The 16,158-nt window shown below is 37.0% G+C and overlaps 1 protein-coding gene and 1 non-coding gene across 3 annotated transcripts; one reads left to right on the top strand and one right to left on the bottom strand.

The window, feature by feature from the left end:
* Positions 1–620: 620 nt before the first annotated feature.
* LOC136269324 (zinc finger HIT domain-containing protein 2-like) lies at positions 621–15,442 on the bottom strand. Of its 2 annotated transcripts, none has more exons than XM_066064887.1 (13): positions 15,341–15,415; positions 15,200–15,278; positions 13,004–13,074; positions 12,323–12,387; positions 9,645–9,707; positions 9,175–9,293; positions 8,435–8,545; positions 6,719–6,762; positions 6,212–6,281; positions 5,394–5,486; positions 4,517–4,685; positions 3,556–3,699; positions 621–1,422 (listed from the first exon to the last, which is right to left on the bottom strand). In XM_066064887.1, exons 3-13 carry the CDS (start codon positions 13,021–13,023, stop codon positions 1,298–1,300), a joined length of 1,023 nt encoding a protein of 340 aa, XP_065920959.1. In that variant the 5' UTR covers positions 13,024–13,074; positions 15,200–15,278; positions 15,341–15,415; the 3' UTR covers positions 621–1,297. The 2 variants fall into 2 exon arrangements, with proteins under 2 accessions (XP_065920959.1, XP_065920950.1); XM_066064878.1 differs by having other exon boundaries at positions 622–1,422; positions 15,334–15,442.
* On the top strand, positions 7,975–8,046 carry Trnah-gug (transfer RNA histidin (anticodon GUG)). Its single transcript has one exon. It is a non-coding gene; the product is annotated as a tRNA-His (tRNA).
* Positions 15,443–16,158: the final 716 nt, after the last annotated feature.

Raw genomic sequence — 16,158 nt, 5'->3', positions numbered from 1 at the left:
TGGAATGTCACAATGAATAAGAATGGGAAAGATTGAGCACTCTGCCATGATCAACAGGGGCAGTGTAGCAGAACAAAGGGTATCTTAAACAATGAAATTTACACATTGCATGGAGTTGAAGCATGGATGCTATTCGTGGGCTCTGCATGGAGGGGCTTGTCCACCAAAATCTTATATTTTAATGAAAGCTCGGTTTAGACAATCTACATGTAAATTAAGTAGCTTTGAAAAGAAAATGTAATTGTGACTGTTCTATTAGAGTGATTGTTCTATTAGAGTGGTTGACTGCTCTATTAGAGTATCTCGATCTTGCATTGCATTTAATGCAAGCACTGAATGAGTTACTCGGAGCACTTATTTTAGCTTCTTATTATAGTGGTGTCTAGTAAACTGTAGCTAATGGACTTTTGCTCCTGAAAATTTGGACTTGTATACTAAAATTGTGGACCTTTTTGCTAAAATTGTGGACCTTTTACTGAAATTGTGGACCTTTTTTCCAAGAGGGCGGTTCTTCAGAACCCCCCGAACCCCCCCTGGCTACGGGCCTGACACTTTAGTAGCAACAATCCAGTAGGCATCTGCAGCAGATTCTGTGTAATTCTGCTGTGATTTATCACTGGAATTATTGTGGGATTCTCGACGTTTGCATATGTAAAGTGGAGAATTTGTTTTAATGCAATTCCTCGAAGTAAACAGCTCCTGCAAAATGGTACAAGAAATCCACAGGTAAGGAAGAACGAAGACAATCGAATAAAAGTTTCCAAGCCCTGCAATCAGAACACACGCCAATCCATAGCTCCAATGAAATCGTTTAAACAAAAGTAACACTCCCAAGATCGCAAACGACAAACTCAGCCACATAAACATCACGAACGTCTTTGCTAGGTCTTAGACTAGCTACATGGTAATCCACATTTTTTTTTTTACAGGACTACTACTATGACTAGGCATGAACTAGGAATTACGTCAAAAATGAGGGAAATGACCTGGGAACGACTCAAATCATATATACGCAGGCTAAGGGAAAACCCGAGACTTTATTATCCTGCGACAATTGCGGTGCATGTTCATTAGCCAATTAACCTTAGCCGTGCCGTCACATGTTTAGCAGTTGTGTAGCACCTGCAAAGTCCTATGTACAGCAAGGTCCAGGAAAGAACTTCAGGGCCAGCAGATTGCATGAACCCAATAAAAGAAAGAAGAAAAAATTGTACTGTGTGTATTGCATGTAGCTAGCTACGTATCAGTATTATTAGCAAATCTCCTTTTGATAAAAATTGCACGATAATATATGGCTTCACAATTCTTCAATTAGTCTTGAATTATGTTGTGGAGTATTCTGAGATGTTTTGCTGGTTATCTGCTTCTCCTGAATCTTTAACTCCATGTCTCTGTGTTCCTTCAGCTCCTTCACAAGTCCCTCTGTCAATAAACAACTTGATGAAGTACAAGTTACCAGAACATTTTACAATAACACACATACATGGTTTATGGGTTCTGTTGTCACTATCAGTCAGCTAAAATTATATTTAAAATATTCATGGAATTCATACATGAAGTTTAAGACTCTGTCATGTTCGTCACATATGCATGTAGAAACTAGAAAGTCATGCACAATGCCACTCATTGTAGCACAATACTTTATTGAATAATTCAGGAGAGAGCATATATATTATACATACATGAGGTGTTACTATTCACTGGACTAGACTGTTTTGGTTTTGGTAGTGAAATCCTTAGAAGATACGTAGTTTGGTTTCTGCTACTCGTACTCGGAATTTATTCCATTGTCACTCCTGTAATGCAGTCCAGTGAATAGTAATACCCACATACACATCATTATTACATCATTAAAATGTTCTAGAAATGTCTACTTGTAATGGGATAAAGAAACCTTTCAAAATTTTAGGCCACACACTCTAACATGACCCAGCACATAAAGGTGGTAATAAGGTATATACCCTAATAAGGTACATACCCTCTGCTGCTATAAAATGCTGACAGACCTTCAACAGCTGTTATACAATTATAGAAAATGAGCTAGCAATGTGGTTTATTGCATACTCTTATGTACTACTAAAATCTGTCAGTGACTTTGTGGCAGTATCATTAAATACAGTAGTACTTAATAAGTAGGGATAGGTAAGAAATCATATGGCTATGTAATTTTTTACACTCAAATTTTACCCAAAAAAAAACCACCAGGAATGCATTAGTACTGCTGTAATGATGCTATACTTCGGTTAAACAAAGCGAAAATCGATGTATAGTGATTTTTTTTATTTATTGAAATTCACCTGCATTTCGTCTGCCTGCCGTAAGACCCGGTAGTGCTAGGTGTACGGCTCCAGAAATTTCAGACAGCTAATTTAATGATGGTGGATTCATGAATCTGTTGTTTTGATTATGTTTTGTCCACTGCACCATGCTGTTCAGGCTACTTGCTAAAATGAGACACATTTTAATCCCTAATCTTGGTTAATTTGATAGTCTCATTTCAAGATATAAGCCAAAAGCAGGTGTCTTATGTTAGCAAGTAGCCATCTAATCTTGTTACCTTACTTTTTGTATCATGTGTATCATATCAATCCCTACTTCCTTTTAAAATTTTAAAATTTTGGTATACAAGGGAACAATTCGCTGAAAAATCTATGTATGCAACAGCAAATGATGCTTAACATGATCAAAACTTTGCAGTTTAACATGATATAGATGGTACTGTATGTTAATATACATGTTAGAATAAGATGCATACAAAGCAACAACCTGTCGAACAAATATCTGGCACGATCTTTATACGAAACAAGTGCTACACAATCAAAAACTTTACTGTGCGACTAGTACGTACACACATTGTAGGATAGGAGGTTTCCTATAAAACTGTATCAGTACAGAAAATGACCCCATCCACTCCCCCAATATGTTTGTACTGGTTTTATATAGAATGTACAAGTTGAGCTAGATCCTGAAAAACAGCAAAAAATCAGAAGTGGATTTTTTTTCTCAAGAGAGTAAACAATTCAGCCAACCAGATAATTAATGGTTACAGCAAAGGAGTCAACAGCAGACACATACATTTTGGCTCCATTACAAGTTCGGGAAAGGGCCATAATGGACATTGTACTTGTACGGCTTCCCCATAGGATATGTATTGTGAGAATTTTGATTGGCTGTACGTAAATATTATGTCAGACATTTGAACAAAAAGATTTTGAAATCTTCTTAGCGGGTCAAACAGTACTACAAATGAGCCAAATGTCAAGATCGTGTGTAATTACATCCATGAGTTATTAAATGTTTTTGAGGCTCAATGTGTAAATACATACTGTAGTAGTGGTCAAATTGGTTACCGATATTTGAACTGACACATAAATTTATGACAAATTGATGTGAAATAGTTTTATTTCAGCATCTTCTAGGCTATCACCCAGCCATATATATATCTCTTACTCTGCCTTTGTAAAGATGAGGCAGCCCTTGATCTGCAAAGCACTATTTCACCATTGTACCACATGCTCATAGACAAACAGACTTGTGGTTAACAGTGATACATACCATGTTCTATTTCAATGACCTTCTGCAGTGGTAGTAGGTCACTATAGTGTTCCTTACTCCATACTAACAAGAAGAACACCTTCCTCTCTACCTCACGTAATATCTTTGTGGAGGTGACTCCTTTGGTACCACTCTTCTTTGAACCTGTAATGTGTGAATGATCAATACTAAAATAATTACAACCACAAAATGCTACACAGAAGCTCAAAAAGTTGGCATTTTAACACATACAGGGGTAATGTCACTTTGCCATTACAAATATACTGTATAAATCCTGGAGACTCCATGGCACATCATTTTAACATGACAATTGTAATTGGTACGCATACTACTGCATATACAGACAAACTCTGCCAATCAATAGAAAAGGACTTTATACAGCGCTCCCGATAAGAATTCTAAAGTGCCATGATAAAATGTCCTGACTAATCCAAACTTGTCCAGACATATTATACTTTCCATGGACACAAGTGACCTATAACACTGCCTGTAGTATAGGAATTTTCTGGTGTAAGGCACTCTGGCTGTAGGCATTCCCTGTGTTGAGGATATAGACACTATTACAAGTGATTTTGTGAGGTTTCTGTACAGCAGAGGGGTACATTAGTGGTCACTCTCTTGGGTGGCTTGAATGTTTAATCTCCTAGCAACCAAAAAGTAAACAGTAAACCAAATATGTACACCCTGGGCTTTTGGGCTCCTTTGATAGGACATTATGTCCTGCCAAATACAATTATGGTCAGACATTGGCTAATTTGTCCAGAAATTGTCCAGTGTACGACATTATCTGGAGCACTGTTTATAATACTGTATGTAAGGACAAAGACTTTGGTCCCAACTATAACTCCACACAATTTTATCCCTTAAAGAGATAGGTAAACAGGAGCCAAAGTCCCAAAGTGTCTCATAATATTTCACTGTTCAGCACAATAGTATACCACAGTACACATAGCTTATTCACCTTTGGCCTTTGTGCAGCTACTCTGGATCATGTGATGCAGGTCTGATAGAGCATGTGATACAAGACACTGTGATCCACCGATAAGATCATGTGATCCATTAGTGATGATGCATGACACATCCAACATCACAGCATAGGCAAATTCTAGTGAAGTAGCAGTGTCTTTATGCTATAATGAAATGACAATATCACACAACCTATGTTATGCACACATATGGTACCGCCCAAGCACTATGAGCCTTATCCACAATGCCGTTTTATGACATCATGATAATAAAGATGGCAGCGATAGTTGGGGGACTGTTATACAGGCGCCTATGGAGATAAATTTTTGATTGTTCACATTTCCGCTAGACATGGAGATATCGACCATTAACCGACAGGTATGGTTATGGAGTAACAAAAGTTATTGTAAACGTATGCTATTTAGAAAAAAATTTCGAATGTGACAATACTTGTTTATCATAATGTCTTATATAAAACTTGACTGTACCTGTTGTTTAGAACTCGATATCTTCTTTTCTGGCTGAAATATGAGCAATTTAAAAAATTTCTCCATAGGAGCCTGTATAACAGTCCTCCAACTATCACGGCCATCTTTATTCTCGTGATGTCATAAAACGTCATTATGGATAAGGCTCATATGACTCACTAGCAAAATGGCTGCCATGTCCTTTAAAAATTAATGAGTTTTTTTAATCGTGTACACTTGCAAGAAACAATGTTGCACTTGGGTTGTACCATATATAGATAAAATTATAAATAACAGGTTTAACATGTCAATACTACATATCTATAGTCTTGATAAAATGCATTCAAATACCAGAAATCACTGTTTTAGTCCTGTATGGTAATATGTATCACACATCATGCTCACTTGTTGAGAGTTAGTGATGGAATCCTTGATGGCTGAGTTACAATCATGGAATACTGCATTGTGGGATAATACACTAGACAAGTTTAATAGTCCCTATAACAAGGAGAACATGAGATGTCCATACCATATGATAACACTAGGGATGAACAAATACTCCAAAAGAACACACACACATGATACAAACACATATACACTGATGCCTGGGCAATTATTTCTTGCAATCCACTCATGAACCAGCTGAATAATCTTATAGCAGATACTGTTGACATACTTTTGACAAGTCACTGGTTTCATTAGTTGAGTAAGCCTTGTTCTACAAATTACTGTATAGCCTAAATATTTTGAGGGGTATATAAATATTTCGAGGTTGAGCAATGTTGCTAAAAATATAATTATCACTGATTTGCAAATATTCCCAAAATGTATTAGACTATATGGAGATCTATTTTTGCTGGTAACCCCCAAACTGCAAAATCAGCAAAAATCTCCCCCCTTGAAATACGTATTTAGGCTATGCGGTAAACTATTGTAATCTCGTCCTACCCCTTGTATTAAGGTGGTGCCCCCTGACCTTTATTTAGGACCTTGTGTCTTTTGAGCCCCGCTTTAATATGGATAAATACGGTACATATGTATACATAGCATTTATAAAATATTAGCTGACTTGTTACCACACACGTACAAAGGTATAATATACACACATGCACGCACGCACGCACGCACGCACGCACGCACGCACGCACGCACGCACGCACGCACGCACGCACGCACGCACGCACACACACACACATACATCTCATGAGTACATTGTGACTCACCTCAACTGCTTGTTGGATTAGTTCTGTGTGAGATCCATTAAATAGTCGTATTATGTATGCATAAGAATATCTGTACATCTGATGGTCAAGGATAACCACTAAACATTAATATTTCAAAGATGAACTTATGAGTTTATTTGACAGTCTTATGAGTATCACTGTTCACCATGCAAGACTTTGTAAACATCCATTATGGACAATGAACTAAAGTCTAAATGCTCATGTAAATGTGTTTCTTTTCATTTCCAAGTAGATGTACGTTTTAGGTACACATCTACAAATATGTTTGGATAAACTCACATGGCCACCATACTGGGATATTCTTATTGAATAGACGGTCACTAAGTGAGGTTTACTAATTCAACATAGAGTAAGTAATTCCGTTATCCCACTCCCGGTATATAATCAAGACCGGCCTTTATTTGAATACAGTTTTATACTAGGAAATACGAACACATACTGTACCATTGTGCCATATTCCATTAAACTTGTTGCCACAAAGGATACAAAACATTTACAACATTGTACTTCAGGAGGGAAGATGGTTGAACCTATGTATGTATGTAAACAATGAAAACATTACAGAATAAGCAATTTAATAAATTAACACACAAGACGGTAAGCATGACACCTACTCAGTGATAAGATAAACAGAAATAAATAAATATAACCACATCTGATGTTTAAACTATTTATTTAGAAGCCACAAAAAAATTCTAATATTGAAGATAATATACGTACTTAACAAGTGCACAAATTTTTTTGGAATTTTCAACTAGAGTAGGGACCATAGTACATCAATAAAATGTACTGAAATAGTGCACGATATTAAATCACAGTAAAACAATAAGAAGTGTTATGTCCCTACTGTGCTCATCCTTGTGGTATCTTGAGCACAGTAGGGATATAAATAACACTTCTTCTTGTTTTACTGTGATTTAATATCGTGCACTTGTTTCAGTACTTTTTATTGATGTGCTATGGTCCCTGATAACTCAATTTGTTTGTACTTGTTTGCTAACTTTTTGTCGTAAAATAAATTATTATAACTGCTGAACCCACACATACCACATCAAACGAAAGAAATGGCACCGTGTGCCCCAGCTACTAATTACTGTCTGAAAAGTAAAGTATCTATTACGCTTCATTGTCAGCTATGGTCAACCGCTATACAGCATTGCGAATCTAGAACTGTTTGAAAAGCACCTCTGCAATCAAAGTAGCCACTATGAAAAATATGGACGATTTCCGTTACAAAGAGAAGCCATCACATGCTATCATCAAATCAACACCTTTCGCTGTCAGCAAAGATGAATGGGACACAAAGGAGAACCCTGGTAAGTCCATGAAGAATGCATTGTACGTACTGTGGTATGCCAAAAGGCACGTGTCCAACTGAAGCTATGTCGAACAGTGAAAAAGCCAAGCCCATAGCTTTAGCTGTTATCGAGTTATGCTTGTCTGAAGGCATCAGTCAGACAGTCAGTAGAAAATTCTGTGTTATAATTGTTTTTTAAATTCCATAGCAATTTGTTGAAAATGTTTCAGGTTGATCTGAAAGCTCGTTTGGGCTTAGTTTTACCTCACCAATACTGCCTCATAATTCTCAGGAAAAGTGAGGTTGGTTTTTGGATCATGCCCACACCTTTGTGGTCCCTACTATACAGTACTATTGTACTGTATGATAAGTGAGTCCTCATCTTCATCACCATTTCAAATGTGTTGTGTATTTTATACCTATGTTTGGTGCTTCTCTCATGTGAGCTGTGATAGTATAGTGGTAAGTACTTTGCATTGTGGCTGCAAAAACCCAGGTTCGAATCCTGGTCACAGCACATTTTTTTCGTTTTCATTTTTTCTCCCCAAAATTCAAAATACAGTGTATATGTAGCGTACATGAATTCAAGACAAAAAAATAACAAAGGTCTCACACAAGAAAAGAAAACAAGTGAAGTTACATTTCAAATGTACATGTGTACATGACAACGTCTGTATCAAATCATACAGCATGTAAGTACCGACACACAGCTTAACACAACACAGTGAGACCTCTTTAGATAACTTAACAGAGAAAAATACCCTTCACAGGATGGAAAACTCTAGCTCATATGTGCATCTACATGTAAATGAGGACAACCTATGTCACAGTAAAAATTTACCAACTCTTTTTGGTCCATATGCAAAGAATCTGATATACATACTGTATACACTAACTACACACACCTTTAGCAAAGTGTTCAGAGCTGGCAGGTTGGCAGGTATTGCTGGGTAAGGGTAGATGGGGGCTAAAAGATCATCAGAAGCTGATACTTCTACAACACGACTATGTTGATGCTGTAAGAAAAGGCATATACTGGTAGATTCAACATAAGTAGTTAAATGTATGCATACTACTCTACAGTACATACAGTATATGCATGAGTTAGAAACATTAAGCATACACATACGGTTTGTAGCACTGGTGTAAATATTTGCACTACACAATCAACTATTGGAGCATGAATTCATCATCAGCTGGTATTCAATACACTACTAATACTACTGTACTACTAATACTACTGTACTACTAATACTACTGTACTACTACCATACACATAGAAAGGTGTACTTGGTGACACCCATGTACCCAGAAACACTGGAATACTCAAGTACTGGAAGTTAGCAAGTACCTTCCAGGAGGTTTCACAAGTAAAGACAATAGCATCCCACCTGAACTTTACCTACTGTATCATGCAAGAAATGGATAGTTTTCATTTGCTTCCTCAGCTATCCATTTAAGAGAGCACTGAACCAGGCTGGGGTTCTAATACACATGCATACACACACACATATCCACCATACGCATGCACACACAGAAATGTCACAAATACACTACCGCACATTCATATGTACAGTACAAAATGTACTACACGTGTATGTATGTGTATAAGGATATGAGCACAAGCAGATAGAGATGACCTCACCTTCCACCATGGAGTGTAAGTGTCCAGTAGATGACCAATCCTTCCATCACCTAACATCTTATGAAATTCTTCCTTCTCAGTATCAGTTAGCTGTTGCCATACCAACTCACTGTCTACATCTTGTATATGTAATGTACACACAAAAATTGATATGAATAATGAACAGTATAAATAATATATGTACGTAAATAACAGAGAAACTAAAACGATGTCTTTTCTTTTCATACCATAATACGTTCTACAGTTGTACATGTATACTGTAATTGGATGTGGCATGTGAATGTAAATTATCAAGTGAAGAGATTATCATGTGTAGATGGGATACAAGTATTTTTGGGGCATTGTCATTTGTCTTCCACACAGGCCATGCCATTTCTATACACACATACCACAGTAACTACACACTTCAAATTGAAATATTTTCAGCATTTATGCTGGAATTATTATCAATACAGTAATTAAGTAATTACCCAGGTCCAATCCATGTAGTCTCTCCTCAAGGTTCTCTGTAGTGTTTTCATCACAAGAATTATCTGCAAAGAGAATGTATTATTATAAGACAAGTATTTCCTTCACAGGTCAAGCTAATACAGAACTATGATCTTGAGGAATGTGTGGACTTTGCTATAGATAACAGTTAGTGCTTACTAGCTATACACGTACTATGTACATATATAATCCTTGAACACTATATCATTCTTATATTAAGTGTTCACATAAGTAAACCTGCTATAGTTTTAAATTCAGAGCTAGTTACATTAGAGCACACATTTACTCTAATAGAACACACGTCAATGACAAAGTACTCTAACTGAACACTCATTTTTAACTTGAAAATTGAATTGCCCCTAACAACAGAGTGAATACAGTAAGTATCCACCATGTAACACATACAATATACTAATGGTCACTAATGGTCTCATAAAATACTTGAGTTTCAGTGGAGACAACAAGATGCAGGTTTGTGGCAGTTAATGCTAACTATGTAAGATCTAGAGTGCACATTGTGTTTCCTACAGTTACATTTTCACTAGTTGTAAATCAATTTACTGAAATAAATAATTTTCCTACTGTAGCAGCCACAGTTTGCACTTCTTAACTTGCGCTGCTGAGGGGGAAATTTTCTCAAGTAATTAGAAAGAGCCAACATCAGTTTCTATGCCATTTAGAGCCCCTCAGATGATGTGGGGTTACAATTAACTACCTCGGCATGTGGTCTTGGTAATTAGGAGTAGCCTTGTCCACATATCCCTCAGGTTTCTAGTTAGCATAGAAACATTGTCAGCTCATTCTAACTACCGTATTGTTTCAAATAGCAGCTGGTCTTGAATAGCCACACATTTATTTCACTAAAGTAGCTTTTCACCCAGGCCACTGGGTCTTGTTAGAAAGAAATAAACTCCCAGGCCACTATTGGAGACAATACAGTAATACATAATGTACTAGCCAAGCACATCTAACACTGGAAAACAGTTCACTTTCATAACTGACAAGCACTAGTGTACAATGAGGTATAGCTTGTGGTCACCATAAACCATCAACAAATTAAAAATACCTATAAGACTGCTTTCCAGCAGTGGTGTAGTTATCCAATGTTGCACTATTGACTAGAAATTGTCTGGTTGTCGAACGTTATTTTGAACACTTTTGCACTTGAAAACACACGCAAAATAATTTTAAAAATATAAAAGATTGTATGTTGAGATTCACCCTTAAGTTTATCGTGTCAGCACTACACTGTGATGTATTGATACATCAACACCTACAGAATAGACATTCAATACTACCAAGAGAGTATCCAACTGTCATATACCATATCAAAAATGATCCTGTAAAGTCCACTCTGCTTGTTAAAACATTTTCAAAGAAGGTGTTAAATTGGTCTATTAACAAGTGGTGTGCACACAGGCTTTGTATTGTGTGTAAGTATTGATTACTAGATATGAACACTTCTATGATACCCTAAATTTTACTGAAATATGCAGAAAGACTTAACATGATAATTTTTGATATGGCTCTCTCTCTATCATTTACTCTTGGTACTCTGAAGCCTGTCTTGTGCAGAAAGTAAGTTGACAATAAGGGCATTTAGTTCACGATTTTTGTTTGATGAATGTAGCAAACAACCATGGGCTAGATCACAGGTTACTACACTGTAACTACAGTGTATGTACAGTAGTAAGGCTAATTTCTATTGAAGGATTTAGTCACCTCAGACATCAAAGGAAATACCTGTATTGCACACAAAAATTTTAGCCATGACACTGTCACACTACTTTTGGCACTTGTTCTATGTATTACCATGGTGTGTGGATCAAACGAGAAATTTGTGGTGGAGGATAACTTATACGGTAGGTCATATAGCCAGACATTATGACAGGTCAACACACTGTTTGAGCACCGTAAAAGGACTCTAATCAATTAATTACGTACTTTCAAGACATCTAGAGAAGATACATATTGGTTGAAAGCTACAAAGACAACAATTAAAAGTGGCTTCCAGGAAAAGTTTGATGACAATAACAACTTGACTACAAGCTATATACGTAAATTTGGATTGGTCATTGCATTTAATTGAAAACTTCAGCCACATTGCCACACCCTTATGTATTGAAGAGACCCGCTTGTGGGGCTGCAAGTAATTCTGTTAAAGATGGTGACTTTTTCAGGCAACTGACAATGATCTACAGCAACCCAAGTGGGTGTAACTAATCACTGGACTGGAACACTGGACTGGACTACTGGACTGACATATTTTTGAATTCTGAGGTTGAGCCAAGGGCCTTCAGAAAACTTGCAGTCTGCTACTAAAATGATGAGTGTGAGGAGTGGAGTAAGCAAAAACTGACTTATAGTGATTTCACCTCTATTTATTATGTTCTTATACAGTACATATACCTATACTCCTTATCAGTATACTGCAGGGAACGTGCTAGTTATGGTTAACCAACGATAATGTCTGGGAGATAGTAGCAAGCTCATACAATGCTAATAAATTATAAATTTGGTCACATATAGTACACCAACCAGCACATGTAAGAACAACCTCAGAATGTGTAAAACCAAAAATATGCCAGTCCAGTGTTCCAGTCCAGTAGTCTAGTACAGTGATTAGTTACACCCCATAATATACATTATAAGGACTAACCAACACTTTGTTCTTCTTCCTGCATCCTCCTTAATATTTCTATCATTTTCTCCTTGTCTTCCTTACTACACAGAAATACACACACCTAATACATACAGTAATTTTGGGTAACAATGTGAGAGGGGAGGTACTAGAGTTGCAACAATACAGTGTGTAGATGTATATATTGTCTCTTGCGTATCACGATACAGCGATATATTGCGTGATACAAAGTGGAGTCTAAGCAATGGTCTATGTTGTTTTAATCTTACTTTTTTGTTGCTGTTTTTTTTAAGAGAAATAAGTGAGCTATTTTTCTTTGAGATATGATTCAGTTTAACCACAATGTACAATAATTCGATTGTCAGACATGTTAACAAGCCACGATATGTCGATATAACACGATATGTGACATATCGATACAGCAACATTGTCTTAAAATGATACGATATACGATATATCGATATACTGTTGCATCTCTAGGAGGTACCTACATACAGAACATCATGTAAAATAAAATTACAACATCAAAAGAGGGTATTTTATTGTTGCTAGCTAGACTGCTGTGCAAAGAAGAGTTTCCAGTTGACAGGGAAAATAAAGATGAAATTAAAGGAAGCATGGGACTTCACCCTAGGCCTACTTCAGCCAATAAATTTAAGGTGGATACATAGATCATTGACTATAACTTAACATCCTCACCTCCCCTTCTGCTGTTTCATTTGATCAATACAACAGTCTTTGTAAAACTTCTCTGAACATTGTAGATGTTTCTGAAAGCAAAACAAGCAGTGAGTAGTATAATGAAACATTACTAACCATTTGCAAGTAAATTATTGTTATGATATAGTTTGATGCACAACAACACATATACTACTCCATACCGCACGCAGGCACGCACGCACACACACACACACACACACTGGATTCAATTATACTCATCACATATCAACTTATGTGTCAATATTCTAACAAGGTGACCAATCTCTATTTCCATAGTGTAGCCCTGCACACATGCAGTACAAAGACACTTACATATCAAAGGCTTGTGTACTTGTACGTAGCACCAAGCCACAAGTGCATAAAATAGGAAAATTCTGTAGTTTAAGAGATACATAGTGCAGATACATACAATATGACTCATCGGATTGATTAAGTGTACGTGATGCAAGTTTCAGTATTAAAGTATCCATTTAAAAGAAAGTATTTTAAAGACTCTCCATTCACTTGGGAAATATCCACATCTTGCATTCTCACATGATTTGTGAAACAAACTATTTAGGAATCCATTGAAGCTATTGCCAACTCAACCATTAAAAACAGTTTGGTAACACAAGTCTACCCCGGCCAATGGTTAGAAATAACCTCATGTGAGGTGTCCCATTTGTACAATTTCACTTGTACATCCAATCAAGGGGAGTCACTACGTATTTTTTTAAAAATCTAACAGAAATTTATAAAATTATTATTTAGTAACATACAGTGCTTCCCTAACCCCAGGGAAATATCACTGGCAGCATGTTGTGGTCTACCACTACCACATAAAGATCTTGCCCCTTGTAATCACATGATCATTGATCACAACAGGAAGTTCCAATAATGATTTTCTCAACGTTAATTTTGCATACTGTACAGGCTTTAGTAAAAACAACCTTTGTAAGAATGTCAGCTCACGTGTCAGTGTGCCACCAAATCAGTACAAATTCACCTCTGTGTTTTTCCTACAACTTGAAAGATAATGCATTAAACAGTTTACTATGGTTGTCCCCAGACAAATAATGGCTTGAAAAGCTGCCAATAGAATAATGAAAATGGACCACCCATCCGCATGCATATGCCCAAGTGGAGGATGGGAAACAGAGGAAGTGGAAATATTATCTTTATGGGAGACACTTGTCTACTCGATTCAGAGATGGCTGAGAGGTTGTGTGGCATCACCTTTTTATCTGGCCTCTCGTTGTAATGCCAGCTCTATTGGCCTGTTGTTGGATTCTTGATGTCGGGGACCTCTTCAGAATTTTTATTTTGTCCTAACTGTTATATCATGTATTTGTATGCAGCTATCATACACTGTATATTATGTCATTGACAGTGAACTGGTATTTGTACTATAGCTGGTAGTGACCATCATAGATAATACTATATTTAGTATGATGTAATGTTGTGCTTTAATTAGAATAATAGAGTGTGATTCAATGAGCTTTACGTCAGACATAAAAATGGCCGCTGTAGTGTGGGGACATTCGTAAAATTTGTATGGTCGACTATGGGAAGAAAATTTTTGAATGGAAATATCTCAGCCAAGAAGGAAGATATCGAACTCTAACTAGCAGGTATGGCTATAAGACATTACAATAAGTGCGTAGAAGCGATTTTCGGTTGATTTTCAAAACAAAGTTAGATTCCTATTCTTTCAGCTAATTTATAACCATACCTGCTGGTTAGACCTCGATATCTTCCGTCTTAGCTGAGATATCGCCGTTCAAAAATTTTCTTCCCATAGTCGCCCATACAAATTTTACGAACGTCCCCACACTACAGCGGCCATTTTATGTTTGTGACGTAATTTTGGATAAGGCTCATAGTGCTGTGTGTTGTGGTGTATCCCTCCTTTCCTGTGTAATCTGCCACCTGTTCTTCTTCCAAACGTCCCTCAACGACAGTATATGTGTGCACTGTATTTGACACTGTAAAGTATCGCCTTATGCTTTGACCACGGATACAGATCATAGTACAGTACTAATCCAGTCTAGTGACGATTAAAGTGACACCCCCGTTCAACGCACAACCAAAATTGGGTCTACCAGTCTGCTCACGAGATACATCAAGGCAAAGGGGTAGACCACGCACCAGTATGATTCTGTTATAAACTCCTTGTATAAGTACATTCATGCTCACCTGGTCACGGTAGCAAGGCAAAGAACAGTAGCGAAGGTTACACTTGGGACAAGTATATTTTGCGAACGTCTTGAAACATCTACAGCAGATATATAGGAGAGTATCAAACAGCTATACTTATGGTAAGGGCTCACATTTTACATATTTCATCAATATCGGATTGATCTGGGTGAAGATCCGTCATGATTCGTTAATATCAGATACGCGCCTTAGAAACAAATTACATTAATTATTGGCTATTAGGCGCTACTGAGTCTAGCTACGCAAACCGTGAATGAGCACACAGTTTGCCATGGTACTGCAAGGAGATGTCTAACAATTATATCGTGTGCTACTCTGAAGACGTATTTCTAAATTGTAAGCGTCTGAAACATCATTTTAGGCGCCGGCGTTATGATCGACTGTGACTTGTTACTAGTAAGTCAGTTTCGGAATGCACTAAAAGTTATAATCTGTGCTTTACTAGCTATATTGCCTGAATGTCCAGTTCCCCTGTTTGATTGAATGTGTACGGTACAAGAAACATTGATCACAAATATAATGTGATGGAAGAATTTAGCCCCGGCTTATCAGTAGCTAGCTATAAAGGTGAAAAAATTTGCACTCATATGTGAACATGGCTGAGTACACAGTTTACCAACCTATGTTTCTGCAGGGCTACTGCCCACATCCGTTTCCTGAAGCTAAACAATGATGATATTAAAATCAGTAGCAAATTTCTAAAATACTAGCTACTGAGCTAAATTTAAATGTAATGATCAGCCCTTTTGTTTATTTGTGTCAAGATTGATACACTCTATTTATTTTAATTAACAAAAAAAACCATCACGCTAATGTCTCTAGACTAAGGCCACTCCAAATAAATTCTCTGTTTCCCGTCCACCGCCCGCATCTGGCTACTGTCCAGCTCTAAAAACTTCATTACTCCGTATTCTTCCATTATTTTCCGGTTATTCTTG

The sequence above is a fragment of the Dysidea avara genome, chromosome 1 (genome assembly GCF_963678975.1).
Source record: "Dysidea avara chromosome 1, odDysAvar1.4, whole genome shotgun sequence".
Classification (NCBI taxonomy): Eukaryota; Metazoa; Porifera; class Demospongiae; order Dictyoceratida; family Dysideidae; genus Dysidea; species Dysidea avara.
This window is presented reverse-complemented; position numbering and strand designations above follow the sequence as displayed.

Coding starts and splice junctions, on each gene's coding strand:
- LOC136269324 (XM_066064878.1), bottom strand. CDS start 15,383: ATGACGGATCTTCACCCAGATCAATCCGATATTGATGAAATATGTAAA. Junction 6,763..8,434: donor CTCTGAACACTTTGCTAAAG/GTGTGTGTAGTT, acceptor ATACATACATAG/GTTCAACCATCTTCCCTCCT. Junction 6,282..6,718: donor TACAATGTTGTAAATGTTTT/GTATCCTTTGTG, acceptor TCAGATGTACAG/ATATTCTTATGCATACATAA.